The 18,294-nt window shown below is 36.3% G+C and overlaps 1 protein-coding gene across 4 annotated transcripts in view; it reads right to left on the minus strand.

Annotated features, from left to right (window-relative positions):
* Positions 1-5,142: 5,142 nt before the first annotated feature.
* Positions 5,143-18,294, minus strand: part of LOC148651349 (cAMP-regulated phosphoprotein 21-like) — a 186,407-nt gene continuing 173,255 nt past the window's right edge. For all 4 annotated transcript variants that reach the window (XM_088601526.1, XM_088601523.1, XM_088601525.1 and 1 more), the window contains 2 exons: positions 6,474-6,625; positions 5,143-5,907 (listed from right to left, as the gene is read on the minus strand). In XM_088601526.1, the coding sequence (XP_088457652.1) occupies positions 5,650-5,907; positions 6,474-6,625 (410 nt within the window). In that variant the 3' untranslated portion in view covers positions 5,143-5,649. The remainder of the gene's footprint in view (positions 5,908-6,473; positions 6,626-18,294) is intronic.

Consider the following 18,294-nt stretch of genomic DNA (forward strand, 5'->3'; position numbering starts at 1 on the left):
CATCGAAGTCTTTAACTAAAGAGATACCGGAGTCAACAAGCATACTTTTAGAATTTGATTAAAAGGGAATATAATATGGAATCGCGTATCTCAAGAATTTAATAACGGTATGATTATATCCGTGTACTGCGGCAGGGCTGTGTAGGGCTGTTTCGCCTGCCTGTTTATGCGAGCTGTCTTGTAGCCTACTGGTCTAGGTGCGTGACTACCAACTGGCAGGTTGTGTGTTCGAATCCAGCTGGTGGTGGACCTTTCAGTTTTATTTATTTATTTTTTAATCGCGTAACATAAACATATTACCGTATGCAAACTGTACTGTATACAATATGTATATGTATATGTATATTTAATGTCTTAACTGTGCCCGTTTAAGTATTGAATATTTATATGGAATTTTACCACTGAAGGGAAATCTTAGTACCTGAGCATAAAAAGAATAGGAGCATACTGTAACGCGTGTGAAGGCCATAAACAATATTAATTTTGGAACTCAAACATACAGTATATGGCTGGTCTCGGTAAAGAAAACATACACACCAGTATTCCATTTCTCCCTAAACATTTTAAGCATCGAAGTATTTAACTAACGTGATACCGGAGTCAACAAGCATACTTTTAGAATTTGATTAAAAGGGAATATAATATGGAATCGCGTATCTAAAGAAATTAATAACTATATAATTATATTCATGTACCGCAACACAAGAATAGTACACGCTGTACATTGTCTGTTGATAATGTTTCTGTAGTGCTTTTTCAACACTCTGCATGTGACCTTGCTGGTGGCGCTGTGGGTTAGGTTCCTGCCTCCCATGTCACATGGTCTGTGATCGAATCCCACTGGAACTATGACTTTTTTTTTAGCAAACATTTCTTTGAAAAAATGAAACGTTTCCCTGAGTCAGAGATTAAATAAAACCTCACCCACACCAAACAAATTTATATTTCTAAATATCACAACATGATCAAATTTAAGTCATTTTAATAACAATGAATAGTCACCTAGGCGTTACAATATAAACATTTATATTGATTTAAATTGCGTTTTGATTTAACAATCAGACAAATGCAACATAAATTGATATCTTTGTCTTCTAAGTATCTTAATAAACTTTCAGCATAGCTTTCTCCCCGTTTAGATTTATTTTTCTTGGGATCTTGGGATCAAACGTGGAAAGATTAGATTGTAATCGTTTTTATTTTTTAAATACATTTTAGAAAAGTGTGATCTATACTAAAAAGCTGTACACCACCTGCTATAAAGATAATATTGTAATACTTTCGGGTTCGGATAGGACAGACATGAGAACTCAGACTTGCGGAGTTAAAGCAAGTTAAAGCCTTGATTTTATATATCACCTTTAAAAGTGGCATCTCAAAGTAAAGTAAATACCCAACACTGATTGTACCCATCTGTCATGCTAATAAAGCACCTTGAATTGAATTGAGAGAGAGAGGGGGGGAGGGCGAGCGAGAGAGCACAGCCAGGACAGACAGGCAAATAAGATACACTCCACAGACATTCACAACAGTGACATATCATAAAACGTTTGCACATGTAGTTAAATTATTATTTGTTTTTCAGGAAGTTAAAAAAAACACTTGAATTACTTATCCAGTCTCTCAAAATAAAATTATTTTTCAAGCAATGCAACTAACGTCGGGCAAGGGTTTTTTTAATCCAACATTGACAGCCACATCTTAAATCTTGTCAGTCAGCTCTTTTTTCTCTATTTGAATTGTGGCGATTCATACAACCTGGGATAACAAGAGGTCTCAAAGTCACCGACCTCACAGAGCTTCAACAACAGATGACAATTCCCTTAGCCCTTCCTTAGTCTTCCTGAAATTGTCAAATTATGAGTGAATAAAAGCAGTTTATTAAAAACTTAATAATTTTTTTTAAATTATTTGTTTAATTTAAAAACTCCCTTGCTTTTAACAGAGCGTTTCATAATTTCTAACTACGAAAATTATTTAAACTGCAACAATTATCATTCAACCAGAGCTCGAAATATCACAAGGATCCTCAAGAGCACAGCAAAGACTGTATTAAAAGTATACTGGTGACAAACTAGTATACTTTAGATCTTTTTTTCTGAACCGGGGAAAATCTGATCATGTTTCTCTATAACAATAATAAAAAACATTATTTTACATGTCACCTTTATGTGATATCACCTTAAGGACAGCACATACAAGGGTTAATTGCACAATGGACGGCACAAAGAAATTTAAAATAGTCTTCTTTAGGTGTGAGGGCAGGAGTGGATCCCAGAAGGCATAATCAGCAAATTAGGAAAACAAAGAACAGGACAGGCGAGACGTTTATCCAGAGAGCGAGTGATCAGAAAAAGGAACAGCTGTTAAGCCCAGGTTTTACGCTCTCTCTCTGCTGAATGAATAAAAGCATTGTCTGGGTATTTACCTTGTAATCTGTGGTTTACATCTACTGTATTGCCTTTAGAGATGACACTTTTAAAGGTGATATGTAACATAAAGTTTTTTATTATTGTTAGAGAGAAACATGATCAGATTTTCCCTGGTTCAGAAAAAAGACGATTAAAATATGTAATCTTTCCACTTGTATGTCATCGGAAAATACAAGAAGTTTCTGCTTTGTGTAAGGATGGTATCAAAAAGTAATCTAAGTGGTGAGAAAGCTGTGCTCCTCAAAGCGCTTTACAGGCTTAAAACAATAACAACAATAGTGTTAGGCTGGGCAAACGATTTTTTTATAGAAATACAAAATGAGATATATTGATGTGTTCCGGCTTAGACATTAACGAGTACAACCCCCCTCTCTGCGGGAGTGCTGGCTGTGACGAATTAAACCGGTTTCACAGGTATTTTCAAAGTAGAAGGGGGCGAGATTTCCAGCAAAAGACACCTCCCCCCACCAAAACCAAGGAAGTACAGTACTTACTAGTTAAGAAAGCTAGGCTCCTCAATGAAATCACTTTAACATGCTAATGCGTTGGTGTAACAATCCGGGCGTGGCAAGCTTCTAATGTCAACTCGACTACGGCGAAAGGAACCCTTCTTTCATTGGAAGACAATGAACATATTCTAGCCCTAAATGAATAAATAGCAAACATGGTTTACATAAAAGACATTTTTCCAAGAAAGTTTATAATAATACGATCTATAGTTGAAATCTGAGCCTAAATAAAAAGAAAAAGCATTTTCAGAGAGCAATTACGCTGTGTTTATGTAGAATAAGTGATTAGGGTTTATGAGCAATCTAATTACTTATTAGTTTAAAATGGTATATAAAATGAAGTTATATAAAATAAATTATTAATTTGCTGGACAGAGCGGTGAACATTATTATGCATAAGACAAAGGTAACGATCCTGATCAGTTTAGAAATCTGTGTACGCTGTAAGGTTTTTACTTCTTAAACTTTTAAAATACATGTTTCGAATAGAAAGAAATCCTCTTCCTGGTACAGTATGTATAGCAAACCAGCACGTCTTTTTTCTCCAATCAGAGGGGTGTCAGATGGTGTCAGCCAATCACCATTCTGAAGCCCTACCATAATCTCTGGTATGGGGAGACCCCAGAATTATGTCCCATAGTTTAGATAGATGATAGATCCGTTTATTGATCCCATGAGGGAAATAAAGTAAATAATTTTCATTTTAGGAAATTATTAAACGCTCGATTAAAAGCAAAGGAGATTGTCTGTTATAGTGGACATAAAAACAAGAGTTCACTGGCATTATATCCTAGATCACACAGACCGGCGCCAGACCGGGAGAATGTCCGCAGCGTAAAAGAAAATGCCTGATGAACTAGGGATTGGACAGTTTCCAAGTGCTTGTACAATCGATGGAAATGTTCAAATAAATGTGCAAAAGAAATAAACAAATTAATCATTTATTTCTTTATCATATTGGCTAGCTAATGTCTTCTCTTTGCTAGTTAGTGGCTGTGTTTCTGCGTTGGGTAGCAACGGGTGACCGTTCTCAGGCGGAAGATGTAAACAGCTTAATTTTCGTGTTAAATATTTAAAAAAAAATTAAATTAATTCTATACAGCAATCGCATATTTGGGTACCGTTTCATAAAACTTTAATGCTTAAAATGTTTAGGGAGAAATGGAAGACTGGTGTATATTTTTTCTTTAAACTACCAAGACCAGCCATACACAGTACAGTTTCCGTACATACAGTAATGTTTATGTTCCTAAATTAATATTGTTTATGACCTTCAGATGCATTATGCTCCTCTTCTTTTTATGCTGAGCTACTAAAATTTCCCTTTAGTGGTAAAATTCCATATAAATATTCAAAACTAAACGGACTAAAATGTGCACAGTAAAGACATTAAACGCTTAAATCTTTTCACTACCAACCAATGCACCACGAGTGCCCCTGTCGGTCATTTTGGACAGCCAATCACTTATCGAGGTGCCCTGCGGTGCCCCGCGGTGGCTTGTGGGTAGTTTACCGTACCGCGGGTTTGTACCGCGCATTTTGAATGGCTGCATCTGTAGTATATTTACAAATAAACTGTAACGATCAGTTCTTTACGGGCCCTATGCGGACGACACGATCCGGAATTGTGAGGATACAATAGGGAAAATAGTCATGCAGGAGAAGGGTCTGGAGACGGGGGGCGTGTCCGAGGAGTGCAGGTGTCCGGGGGAGTGAATCCAAGGCGAACAATCCAAGGGTATATCTAAAGGGGAATCCAATATGGGAGGCAGAGTCCAAGACCAGGGAATCCATCCAAAGGAACTAATAACAAGAACCGGGTCAGAACCGGCAGGGCAGGGAACCAGGAACAGGAAACTAAAACCTTGACGGAGCCAGATGCGACAGGACCCAGGGCTCTCACGAAACAGGATTCAATGAGAAGCCTCGGGCAAACGCCTGCATCTGGCTTTAAAGGTGGAACTAAAGAGGGGCTGGGCAAAGGTGTAAGCAATGGGGGAAAACGAGGAAGGGCTGGAGCGCCCTTAAGAGGGAGAGTAGCGATTTTGTGTTCCCTTATGTATAATGTATTATTTAAAAAGTAAACTGTATTGTATTTTGACTGTCAATGTTATTAATCTTTCTTTTTGAGAAATGAAGGTTTACCTCTTATGGTGAATTTCCAAAAGAAAGTAAAAAGAAAAGAAAGGTATACCACACAGTTATTAAAAATGTGACCTCTTTCCATGAGGTCAAATAATTTTATTGTGGTTAAACACTACAATACAGTATATATCCATAAAAAACTCTATTGTGTATATAAATTATTCCTTCAATACAGCAGTTCTTAAAACCATTACAGCTTTGGTACAATATCATTTTATTATATATATTAAATACTTTTAGCTTCACAAACTCAACACAAAGTACAAAACTAATCCGATTCCGTTTTATTACAATCTACACAGTGGTGATCAGTGATAAGGAAGAAGTCTTAACTCAGTGAATGCATGTCACCTAGCTAAGCTACAAAGGCATCCCTAGCAAGAGACATGACTAAAATATGCACCATTTACCAGTTATTTTTACAGAATACCAAACTGATATCATTGGACATTTCATTTCTTCAACCAAACAGGCAGACATTCTCTCTCTTTAAAAGGCAATTTTTCAAGTGTCCAAAAATGCACTGAAAAGGCTTGTCTTTTCCAAGCTGCATGCAGCCAGTATCAGTATTTTACTTGCCATCCTGCACTGCTCATACTTGTACAGTTTGTCCTACAGTTAGCCTGGATTACAGGCACATTGTTAGAGGGACAGTGAGGGCTGACCAGTCGCAGGCTACCGGGTGGAGATGGGGGTACAACATTGCAGTAGACAGGAATCCCATGGCTAGAAAGTGTCCCTTGACCTGTCTGGCTTGGTATCATGATTGTTTGTTGGTAGGACTGTTGTGGTATTCCTTGAGAACCTTGAGTCATTGACACCTGGACAAAAGCATAAGAAGAGATCAGATTATAATGGATGTTGCCCACTGCTGTACCATAGGTTGATGGTCATTTTTATAACATATATTTTACTAAAATATTTCAAGCAATATGCAACAACAGTCAGAATGTATATTGTCTAGAGGAAAACCATTCTTGAATTTGATGCATTATAGAATAAAACATATAACATGAGCACAGGCAAGGCCCCTGGGCACTTAAGATTGTTTGGTTCAGAGAAATTGATTGACCTTCAAGGCACTTATGAAGGCACTTTTGAAGCCTGACTTGCTCAATGTTCGCTATGCTTCTGTAAGCCATTCTGGAATAGTATTAAATCTCAGTGTTTGAGATCATAAGGGAATCTAAACCACTGCCAACTTTTCTGGGGTGTTCTGCTCCGAAATGACTGCAAACTGTACTGTGCCAGTTTTTTTTTCTTTAGGTGTATAAGTTCTTTTAGAGTTTTTTATTTTATTTGGGATGATAAAATTGTATACAATTAATACATGATTATAAGCTGCTCTAGCTATTGCTATTGCTGGCCTAATAATGGAATCAATTACCTGATAAGAAGACATGGATGGATACTGGACCATCATGCCTTGGACTTGATTCCCCTGCTGACTAGACATCAAGTTCTGGTTCTGTGGTGGCTGCTGCATTCCCATGAGGCCCTGGAAACCTTGCTGCTGACTGGGTAAAACAGGTTGGAAGCCTGCCAAGGCAAAAATAAGATATTAATTCAAATAAAGGTTAAGGCTGTAATGCTGTGAGCTCAGGTACAGTATGTAGTAAAAAAAAAACAGTAACAATGAACACATTTTAAAAATAGATTATTGAAACATATTATAATTAAAAAATGTTATCAACCTCAATGAAAAGCTCTACCAAACTAATTTATTGGAAAGTGTCTATCATCAAGTTTTAAAGGAATGTACAACAGTTGTTTTTATATGAAAATTATACATCCAGAAGTATCATTTATTTTCAAAGATGGGCATTCTTTAGCTTTTTAGTTATCACCAGAATGATGTACTGTATATGAAAGGAACATTGTTCTGATGAAAGGACCTAACAATATTTTTTTAACTTATTTAACTACAAGGTTTTCTGGACCCATAAAAAAGAAGTGTTGCTTTCATTTTAGTTCCAATATTCAGACAGCAAAAATAGAGATTCCTAAGGAATAAAACCAAAGAAGGATTTTTTTGCTAGTAACATACAGTATTTAAAAATACAAATGGTTGCACAAATATACAGTGATAAATCAAATTCTTGAATGAAGTGAATTCATGCTTATACAGATTTTTATGTAGGAAATAATGTAATTTTTATATTATTTTCTATATAATGTAATCTTTATTGGAATATAGTATGAACATTTATACATAACTTTATCTATTAACTTACATTCCATTTGGGATATAAGTAAAAATAATGAATCAAGGTGACGCTTGCTAAATAAGTCCATATATAAAACACAAAAGATTTGACAGAGTTCTTTTCATTAACCCACTAAACCAAATACGGTTGAGAAAAAAGTGAACCCTTAGGAATTATATGGATTTCTGCATGAATGGCTCCTAAAATGTGATCTGATCTTCATCTAAGTCATAAAAATAAAGACAGTCTTATTTAGCAAACAACATTTTACATTACTATATCTTTATTGAACAAATTGTTTAAACCATCAAGGTCATTGATGGAAAGAGTATGTGAACCCTTATATTTAGTAACCAGTGGAACCTCCTTTATTGGCAATAACTTTAACCAAATGCTTTCTGTAGCTGCTGATCAGACCTGTGCAGTGGTTTTTTGTCTCATTCCTCTATACAAAACTATTTCGGTTCATGTATATTTGTCTTGCTTGAAAGGCTTGCTTCAGAAAATGCCACAGCATTTCAATGGGATTGACGTAAGAACTCTTACTTGGCAATTCTAAAATACAGAATTTCTTCTGTTTGAGCCACTCTGTTGTTGATTAACTCCTGTGTTTTGGATCATTGTTGCATGGCCCAACATCTTTCGAATTTTAGATCACAGACAGATACCCTGACATTCTACTGTTGAAGTTCCTGATACAGCTTGGAATTCATTGGTCCCTCAATGAAGCCGTCCAGGCCCTGAGGCAGCAAAGCAGCCCCACACCCTTATACTCCCTCCACCATGCTTCACAGCCAGGATGAGGTATTGGTATGCAGTGTTTTATGTTCTCCAAACATAACACTGTGCACATTTACATTTAACATCCAGGTGGTCTTTAGCAAATGTGAGATGGGCAGCAATGTTTATTTTGGAGAGCAGTAGTTTCCTCCGTGGTAACCTCCCATGAACACCACTCTTGTTCAGTGTTTTTCTTATGGTAGACTCATGAACACAGACGTTATCAAGTGCAAGTGATACCTGCAAATCCATAGCTGTCACCCTAGGTTTGTCACCTGTTTGAGGATTGTACTGCGTGCCCCTGCTCTAATCATTGTAGGACACCCACTCCTAGAAACACTAGTAGCAACGGTGCTGAGTTTCTTCCTTTGTAAACTATCTGCCTGAGTGTGGACTGATGGAGGCCAAAGTCTTTAGAAATCCTTTTGCAACCCTTTCCAGTCTTATGTGTTTCAACAACTCTTCTTCTGAGGTCCTCTAAAATCTCTTTTGATCGGCCATATTGCAGTTCAACAGAATTCTGTTGTGAAGAACAGGTAACCAAATTTTTGTGATTTTTTATACGGCAGGGCAGGTCAAACCCACACCTAAATTGACTGGAACACCTGCCTTATTCATTGAAATACCTGACTCCAAGTACCCTCTTTTGTCACTATCCTAGAGGTTCACATACTTTTCAATCCATGACCTTGATTGTTTAAACCATTTGTTCAATAAAGATATGGCAATGGAAAATGTTGTGTGTGTTTTAATAAGACTGTCTGTTAAATAAGACTAACTTTATTTCTTATTATGACTTAGATGAAGATCAGATCACATTTTAGGAGCCATTCATTAAGAAATCCAGGTAATTCAAAAACTTTTTCTCACAACTGTACTTCCCACCTCTCCACTGAGAACTATGTGTATAAAGCATGTGTATTAAGTATGCGAGCTTGTTTTAAAAACTGACTCCATCTGATGCTCAAATATTACTGTGTGTTCCAGTGCCTCTTTAGTTCAATTATATCATTTGCACTCAGTGTAAGAAAATGATGGTTTTTTTTTCACAGATCCCAACTGTAAAAAATGAACGACAGAGTAAATGTAAGTTTGAATTTTCCCCCCAATGTATCAGGGAATGGACATGCAGGATTAGTGTCTCAGAGGTAGAGGTTTAATTTGTTTTTGTTTTTCTCTTTCTGCTTAGGTTTAGCTATGATTAAATATTTACCACTTCAAATTATTTGAAGTACACTTGAAATACAGTGTAACTTTCTTCCACCCAGTTTGAAGAAATGAGGCTACCTGTCTTTATTAAGAACTTAATCTCACTGCCTCAGTCAATTGTAGATTGATATGCTTGTATTTACAGAATAGAAAAATAAATTAACTACCCAAATTTTTACCTAAAATACCTCTTAGTATCTGTATTTTTGTATGTGTCCCATTATCTCCTCTGCCCCCTCTTTCCACTTCCATAAAAATATATATTTCAGGTACTGGAAAATATTTGTCCACTGTGTAACACATTTACAGTAAGAAGCAATGAGACTTTATGACATAATAACAATATTCAAGTTGGAAATCTTCAACTTAATTTAATTAAGCATGTAAACTGAAAACCGTGTAGCTGAAAATATGGCTTCAAATGTATTTCTTCTATATGCTATCCAATACGATTTTCCTGAAACAGATTAAGTTTGGGATGAAGTTCTTGATTGATCTTAAATTCCCTGAAAGGATGCCACAATGTGCATTTGGTTCCCGGACAAATATTATGTTATGTGAAAACAATATTCTAAAAAATGCATTAAAATATTGTTGAATGCTCATACTTATAATTTGAAATCAAATGCAGACCCCTGTGGTTCAGTGCATTCAGATACTGAGCAGATCAAGACTAATAACCACCAATTCTTATGAAAATACAGAAATTTTACATGCTGTGGTACAGTAAGACAGGAGCAGCCACCACCCTGATTCCTTTGCCATGCACTGAGCTCCAGTTTAAGGGCAGATGAGGCAATTCATCCTTTAATGTAATTATTCCTAATTATTCCTCTTTGGAGCACAGAGTGCATTTAGATGAAAAGCATCTCAATTAATCTTGCAGACAAAATATCAATGTAATACCCAACGTATGCTCTGTAGTGAAACACACACAATACCCATCAATTAGTCACCATGGGCTTTAGTGCCTTGTGCCTAAACAGCATATTTTTAACCTTCATGCATCTGAGTACCTGTAAAATAATGGCAAATGCCAGTTAACAAAATTTGAACAATGCAGGCGATTGCATTGTTTCCATGAATGATTTATCATCTAATTAGAGCATTGAAGTAGCCTCTACAGATTTCCTTGGTATAAGTGATCACTATTGCATTTCAAACAGATTCTGGTCTGTTATGTATTTTCTTGTGTCGAACAACAATATGCCTTTCTTCTTCAATGGTACTTCATCATTCCTATCATTATCAAGGATAGAAAAGAAGACTGAAAATAAAAAGTAGTTCATGCAAGAATATTTTAAATATTCTTAAAGGATGCATGCATTAACTGAATATAACACAGACATAGCCAGAATATTAGTCTCGCAGCTTACACATATTTTTACAACTCAAAAATTTAATAAGATATTGTTGTGCAGTTGTATTAAATGTTACATTAAGTATAAACCTTAAATATCACTATATGTCTATATAAAGACTACATGACAAGACTACATGACGTTAGTAAAAAAAACTGTACAAAACCACAGATTAGTAGTGCTAGCTGTTAATAAAAACAATTAACAATAAGTACTGGGTGAACACAGTAATGTGGATTAAAGGTAAGTACTGTAACTAGGATAGCTGTGCCCTGAACATACCTATCCTGTTATGTAAACTATTATATGGCTAGATATCTGATCGATTTAAGTTTACATTATGTTAAGATTTTAGACATTTCATAGAGTCTATCAAAAAACCTGCCTGTGACTTAATCTACAGTTCTCAAAAGAACCTAAAATTCAAATAATTCTCTAAATTTCTTTAACATACCATAAAGTATATATCTCTCTAAGTCCAGAAAAGACAGTAATCTGACTGCCTTTACATGAAAGGGTTACAAAATACTGCTATTCTAGTAGAAGAATAATACTGATAAAGACATTGAATTACAGATGCAGGCATTCAAAACAAGCGGGCGATACCGCATTATAATGCGGTGCACTTGTTGCGGTATAACTCAAGTTACTGTATAAAACTGTATTAATACCGTTTATTCTCGCATAATACCGCATGGTACCGCAAGTAAAATAATAGTATCCGGAATTTTTTTTAGCTGTCACCATCAAAGTCTTTACAGAAGATATTACTAATAGTATTAATAATGAATGACCTTGGACAAGCTCAAACTCAAAGTATTGCCCTGGTCCACATTCTTTGTAACTCTTATTTAGCAATACTTTATTTTTTCATTGACCGTCTTTGTAAAAGTAACACCACAGCATTTCGTTGATCCAATCACGCATTTGTTTCCAATCATGCAAAGTACAGTAATTTTTGAGAACCTCCGATTCACCATGCCTTTCACATGCTCATAAAAGATATTGATGTAGGAACATAAACATATCACTGTATGCAAACTGTACTGTCTTTACTGTGCACATTTTAGTATTGAATATTTATATGGAATTTTACCACTGAAGGGAAATTTGAGTAGCATAAAAAGAATAGGAGCATAACGCGTATGAAGGTCATTAAAGATATTACTTTTGGAACATAAACATACAGTATTACAGTATGTAAACTGTATATGGTTGGTCTCGGAACTTTAAAGAAAAATACACACCAGTATTCTATTTCTCCCTAAACATTTTAAGCATCGCAGTCTTTAACTAACATGTGAAATAACATGTAGAAAAAGTGGTAGTTATAAGCTTTTCTGCGAATACGCTCGATACCGGAGTCAACAAGCATACTTTTAGAATTTGATTATTAGGGAATATAATATGGAATCGCGTATCTAAAAAAAATAATAACGATATAATTATATTCATGTACTGCAACACAAGAATAGTACACGCTGTACATTGTCTGTTGATAACGTTTCTGTAGTGCTTTTTCAACACTGTGCATGTGACCTTGCTGGTGGCGCTGTGGGTTAGGTTCCTAACTCCCATGTCACATGGTCTGTGATCGAATCCCGCTGGAGCCATGACTTTTTTTTTTAGCAAACATTTCTTTGAAAAAATGAAACGTTTCCCTGAGTCAGAGATTAAATAAAACCTCACCCACACCAAACAAATTTATATTTCTAAATATCACAACATGATCGAATTTAAGTCATTTTAATAACAATGAATAGTCACCTAGGCGTTACAATATAAACATTTATATTGATTTAAATTGCGTTTTGATTTAACAATCAGACAAATGCAACATAAATTGATATCTTTGTCTTCTAAGTATCTTAATAAACTTTCAGCATAGCTTTCTCCCCGTTTAGATTTATTTTTCTTGGGATCTTGGGATCAAACGTGGAAAGATTAGATTGTAATCGTTTTTATTTTTAAATACATTTTAGAAAAGTGTAATCTATACTAAAAAGCTGTACACTACATGCTATATAGATACATACTGTATTTTTAGATATTTAGATATTTAGACCTGGCACTGAGAAAGGGAGGAGGCGCGGAGCTCAGTTCTGCTGCCTGTGGCGCTTAATACATCAATCGCGTCTGCATTTATAACTTAGTTTTTAAAATTAGTCAAGCAATATGAAGCATCTCTTTTTACCTTTAAGTCCCTTAATTATCATTAAGCACAGCTTTCTCACCACTTAGATACTTTTTGATACCATCCTTAGACAAAGCAGAAACTTGTTGTACTTTCTAATGACATACAATTGGAAAGATTACAGATTTTAATCATCTTTAATTTTGTTACGTAATACATTTTAGAGATGTTTCATCTATACAAACACCACAAAACTATTCTCGATTGTATTTCTGAATGTTATGTTACACTTAGTTCACTGTTTTAAATACATCTAATTAAGAAAGTTAGGTGTTAGCATAAACTATTAGTAATCAATAATATTGAATTCAGCACTGTAATAAGTTGTTGCACTTTCCCCCGCATCTTGTAAAAATATATTGTCATTGTTCAAATATACATTAAATCTGACTATCATATAATAAGTTAAATACAAAACTAAAGAAAAAATAGGGTTAAATATAATTCAAAATATTTTGCTAACAATGTTAACTGTTTATAAATAATAAAATGTATTAACCAAGGAGTAGGATGGCACAGTTGTTAGTATGCTTTTTGTTTTGTTTGTTTTTCATAAATACAACAGTAGTACCTGATGTTTCAGTGGCTTTCAAAATTAAATTATGCATGCAAACCTGTGAACTAGAAAGATAACTAAAATATCCATCCATTTCAAATGGTAGCGAGGTGGTAAGCATTGCTATCTTGCTGCACTGGGGTCCTATGTTCAATTCCTGCCATCCTCTGTGTGTGGGGTTTGCATGTTCTCTCTGGGTTACATGGTTTTTCTCCATATGTGTGATATGACTCCCTCTCGCACTCCAAAACATACTGGTAGGTTAATTGGTTTATGGGAAAATTGGCCCTGGTATGTGTGTGTTTGTGTCTGTCTGTCCTGTGATTGACTGGCGCTATGTCCAGGGTGTATTCTGCCTTGTGTCCGTTGGTTACTGGGATAGGCTCCAAATCCTCTGTACTGGATAAAGAGATTAGAAAATGGATGAAAGTAAAGGCACTGTGTGGATGGAACTATACACAGTGTTAGAAACCACTATGAAATGGCCCCATTCCTTCAATTAATGTGCATCCAACACATTAGCATTCAATGCTAGAAACTACACAAAATCTAAAATACAATCCTCATTTCAGTGTCTATGTAAACATACAGTCTGTTAACTTCATTATCTTCATCAAAAGTATGCCTAAATCCATTAGGATGTGTTATTGTTATCAGTGTATTCCTCAGCTTTCCCAAAATTATCTTTTTCTTACCAACATCTCTAGTCTTTTATCCTCCAATAACTCAGCCAACACTTAAATCTCCAAAAGTTGCTTGTGTTAATTTCTTTAAATCACAAATATCATATGTAAATACTGGCCATGTAATACTCTGCATTGTGGAATAATAGTTTATTTTAAAGGGAACTAGAGAAACTAGGAACTAGAGAAATCAAGAAAGGCTTTTTTTTCTAGAATTAATAAATGCACATCCTGTTCCTATCAGGTTTCGAGTCAACTTCAAAATTCAGTACCTACTGTAGATCACTGGCTTCAAACAGGCTGAACCAGTTTTTTAACAGGTTTGATTCAGGGACCCATCCCCGCACAGCCACACGCTCCCTAACCCTTCACAGGTGCGACTGCCCAACACCTCCTCCATCCTCCCACAACCATGGCCGCCTACAGCTACAACCCCCAACAGCTACTCACCCCCCCATCCCCCACAGCTGCCACTCTCCAACACCTCTGCCATTAACACCTGCAGCACTGAAAGCGCTATGAGCACCATATCCCGGGCCAGGCTGACCATCACGGCTGACCAGGTGAGGAGGGAAAAAAAGCTTTTCTTGATTTCTCTAGTTCCTAGTTTCTCTAGTTCCCTTTAAAATTAAAATATTATTCCACAATGCAGAGTATTACATGGCCAGTATTTACATATGATATTTGGTGTGTATTTTTTCTTTAAAGTACTGACACCAGCCATATACTGTATGTTTATGTTCCAAAATTAATATCCTTTATGGCCTTCACACGCGTTACAGTCTGATCCTATTCTTTTTATGCTCAGCTACTAAGATTTCCCTTCACTGGTAAAATTCCATATAAATATTCAATACTTAAACGGGCACAGTAAAGACATTAAATTTACATATACATACTGGATACAGTACAGTTTGCATACAGTAATATGTTTATGTTCCTAAATCAATGTCTTTTATGAGCATGTGAAAGGCATGGTGAATCGGAGATTCTCAAAAATTACTGTACTTTGCATGATTGGAAACAAATGCGTGATTGCGAAATGGTGTGGTGTTACATTTACAAAGACGGTCAATGAAAAAAAGAATGTGGACCAGGGCAATACTTTGAGTTTACAGATTGTCCAAGGTCATTCATTATTAATACTATTAGTAATATCTTTGATGTAATATCTATTAGTAAAGACTTTGATGGCGACAGCTCAAACATGAGAGGTTGAGCTTTATTAGCTCCACCTTGTGGAAATTCCGGATACTATTATTTTACTTGCGGTACCACGTGGTATCATGCGGCACTATGCGAGAATTTACGGTATTAATATGGTAACTTGTGGTAAACTGCGTCAAGCGCACCGCAAAATAATGCGGTATAGCCCGCTTGTTTTGAATGGCTGCATCTGTAAAACACTACATGTACTGTACCTTGGTGTAATATTATTGCAGTAACTTGAATGAGTACAGTAATCTGAAGTGCAATCCAAGTGCAGTTGAGGACAGATAAGGAGGCTGTAGAAAGCTGGCAGGCAAATCAATGAAACAGATCAAAAGCCAAGCAGGGTTCCAAGTTCCAAGTCAGGGGGCAAAAGTACAAAGTGTGATGCACAAGAGTAGTCGGGGAAGAAAGCTAGCTTCGTAACACAGTCCAAAGTCTGTGGACTTTGGGAACCAATCACTGCTATCACTGCTGTTACCTGCAAAACTCTGTGATTTACTGTGAATGCCCCTGAGTCAGCTCCCAGGCAGGAAATCGGCTCATTACAGTATATACTCCCTTGGCACTGGGGATGATCAATTGGTTGAGACTGCTTGTCTGCCAGAAAGCTAATATCTGCTTATTTGAAAGCTCTGTATCCTTATGAGAAATTTTACTCCAGTCTCTGTCTTCCACATTTCACTTTCAGTAATTTTGTTTGTCCTCCCCAAGAGGGGGAGGAATTCTTAATAGATCTTTTTTAAATCAATGGTAGTAGAGTTAGAAAACAGCAAGGGTTATTCTCACAGTCAAAAATACTGAGGTGCACATTTTAAAGGGATAAACCATGTTGAAGTTGTAATTTTGATTTAAAGTAACAAGCCCTACAAAGTTACAGTTTTTCATTGTACTTTTGATTACCTCTGATGCGTCAGAGAACAATTTAATTTTAATACATTCATTGCTACATTCATACATTCAATACATTCATTTTTTGCCTGAACTAATCTAAACAATGCACGCACTTGTGATGTCAAAGTGTACATTCCATCCCAGCTTCTACGTATTTCCAGTAGGCTTCTATCTTAGATCATTAGCTGACTGTTGACCTACTTCCATACAATATCCAAATTAACTTATTGAAATTTTTAATTTTATGGCCTGCATTTTGTTCAAAATGTGATTCTGTAGGAGGCGATTTCCAAAGGATGGATAGGATGTGCATACTGTCCTTGGATGCTATTAAAGTAAAAGTAAAGATGGGGGTTAAATTAAGTCCTTTCTGCTTGAAGATTAGACTTCTAAGCAACAGGAGTTTATGGCAGGAAAGGGAGAACTGATAAGGATTCCAGATGTGAGCTAGGAGAGCTAGGTAACCCCCTGGGGACTTAATCCCTGACCATTTGGCCAAAAAGCTGTAAACTGGCCAAACACGTGACCTCCCTCCTTTACCATAATAATGAGTGACGTCAGAAGCGGAAAGGAAAGGATATATAAACCTAAAGTTTGTACCAGCACTTGGAACAATATTTCGGTTTTGTTGTTTCTTGCGGGAAACAAGACTTTGGCTTTATTGTTCCTTACATGCAATAAACTAATCTGTTTAACTTCATCTCGGGATCCAGAACCTTATTCTTTCTGTTACAACACTATACTCACCATGGGATTGTTTTAGGAAGTCACTGTATAGACTATTATATGCTCAATCAATAAAAATGAAAAACGCTTCTCATACCAGAAATTCTGTATGACAAAATGATGGGAGAGATTGGGAAAGGGGTAGGGAAAAGTTAAGACCCAGTGCTTTCATCATTCATGCTATAAGGAAACAAGCAAATTGTATGGAATTTGAAGAATCCCAAATTCTTGACATGAAATAATATTAAATTGATCTGTTTGTTAAACATAAGACTATTAACATAAAAAACTGACATCTCATTATGTGATATATGTACAGCTGTAAGAGAGGACTCTGTTATTGCATACTGAGGTTGTATGCAACAATTCCTATATACATTACTTTGTGGTTGGCATAGATGTTAAGACCGGTACATTATTACAATGTATTGGTCACCTACCACAATATCTTTATCTAATCAGTATTTATTTTTGACTCCATCCATCACTCATTCCGAAAAGGTTTTACAGATCTCATCAGTTTTATTTTAAATTCTGGGGTGTGACATTAGACTAAAGAGCCAAGCAGCAGTTTTTTCAGTGCTGTCCGACATTATGTATTTAACAACTGCCATCTATTAACTGTCAAAATGTCTTCCCTCCAGTGAAAAGGGAAACATAGCCCATTTAGATACTTCTTCTATCTCAATTGCACAATGATTCTAAGTGCTTAAGAGTTCCTGTGTAAAGTCAAACTATATTTTGCATAAACGTTGAAAATCATATTACCTTAAGAGTCTGAAATACACAGAGCGATGTTAAAGAACGTAGCAAAATAAATATAGATATGTAGCGGCAATGCTTGTTAATAAGACAGAATTAAGTGTTTCTGTGCTTTCCCTAATGAGGCCTCATCTCTCTGTTCATCTCTTTGTGCAGCCACAGAGAAACTATTCATGCAGGCTGATTTAAACATGTTTTCTTTTGAAAAGGGACTGCTCCAAAAGGGGATGCACTTAGCTAAGCCTGGCTATCATGATCAATAGTCATCCATTCGCGCCTATCTGTCTAGGGAGTGCCAGATGGACATCTGGACTGCATTCCTAGGTGTCAGGAGTAAGTGATTCATATCTCACCTTGATCAACCAATCAGGGACTGGTAGGGCCGAGTAACCCACGTGGGACTCTGATGCCCATGGAACTTTCAGCCAATCAACGAGCTGAAGTTCCTCCAGGTAAAAACAGGCAACACAGAGGGCCTGAGAGACTTCTGAGACTTTTCTAAAGGGAATTCAAAGGAGAATTCCAGGGCAGGACGGCCCAGGAGCAGAAGGCTCCCAAGGGCAGGACATTCTCGCAGCGTGCCTCCTGACCATCCTGAGACTCAGCCCGGACAACCACGGAACGGCC

This window comes from Lepisosteus platostomus, chromosome 12 (genome assembly GCF_059453375.1).
Source record: "Lepisosteus platostomus isolate fLepPlt1 chromosome 12, fLepPlt1.hap1, whole genome shotgun sequence".
In the NCBI taxonomy this organism is placed as follows: Eukaryota; Metazoa; Chordata; class Actinopteri; order Semionotiformes; family Lepisosteidae; genus Lepisosteus; species Lepisosteus platostomus.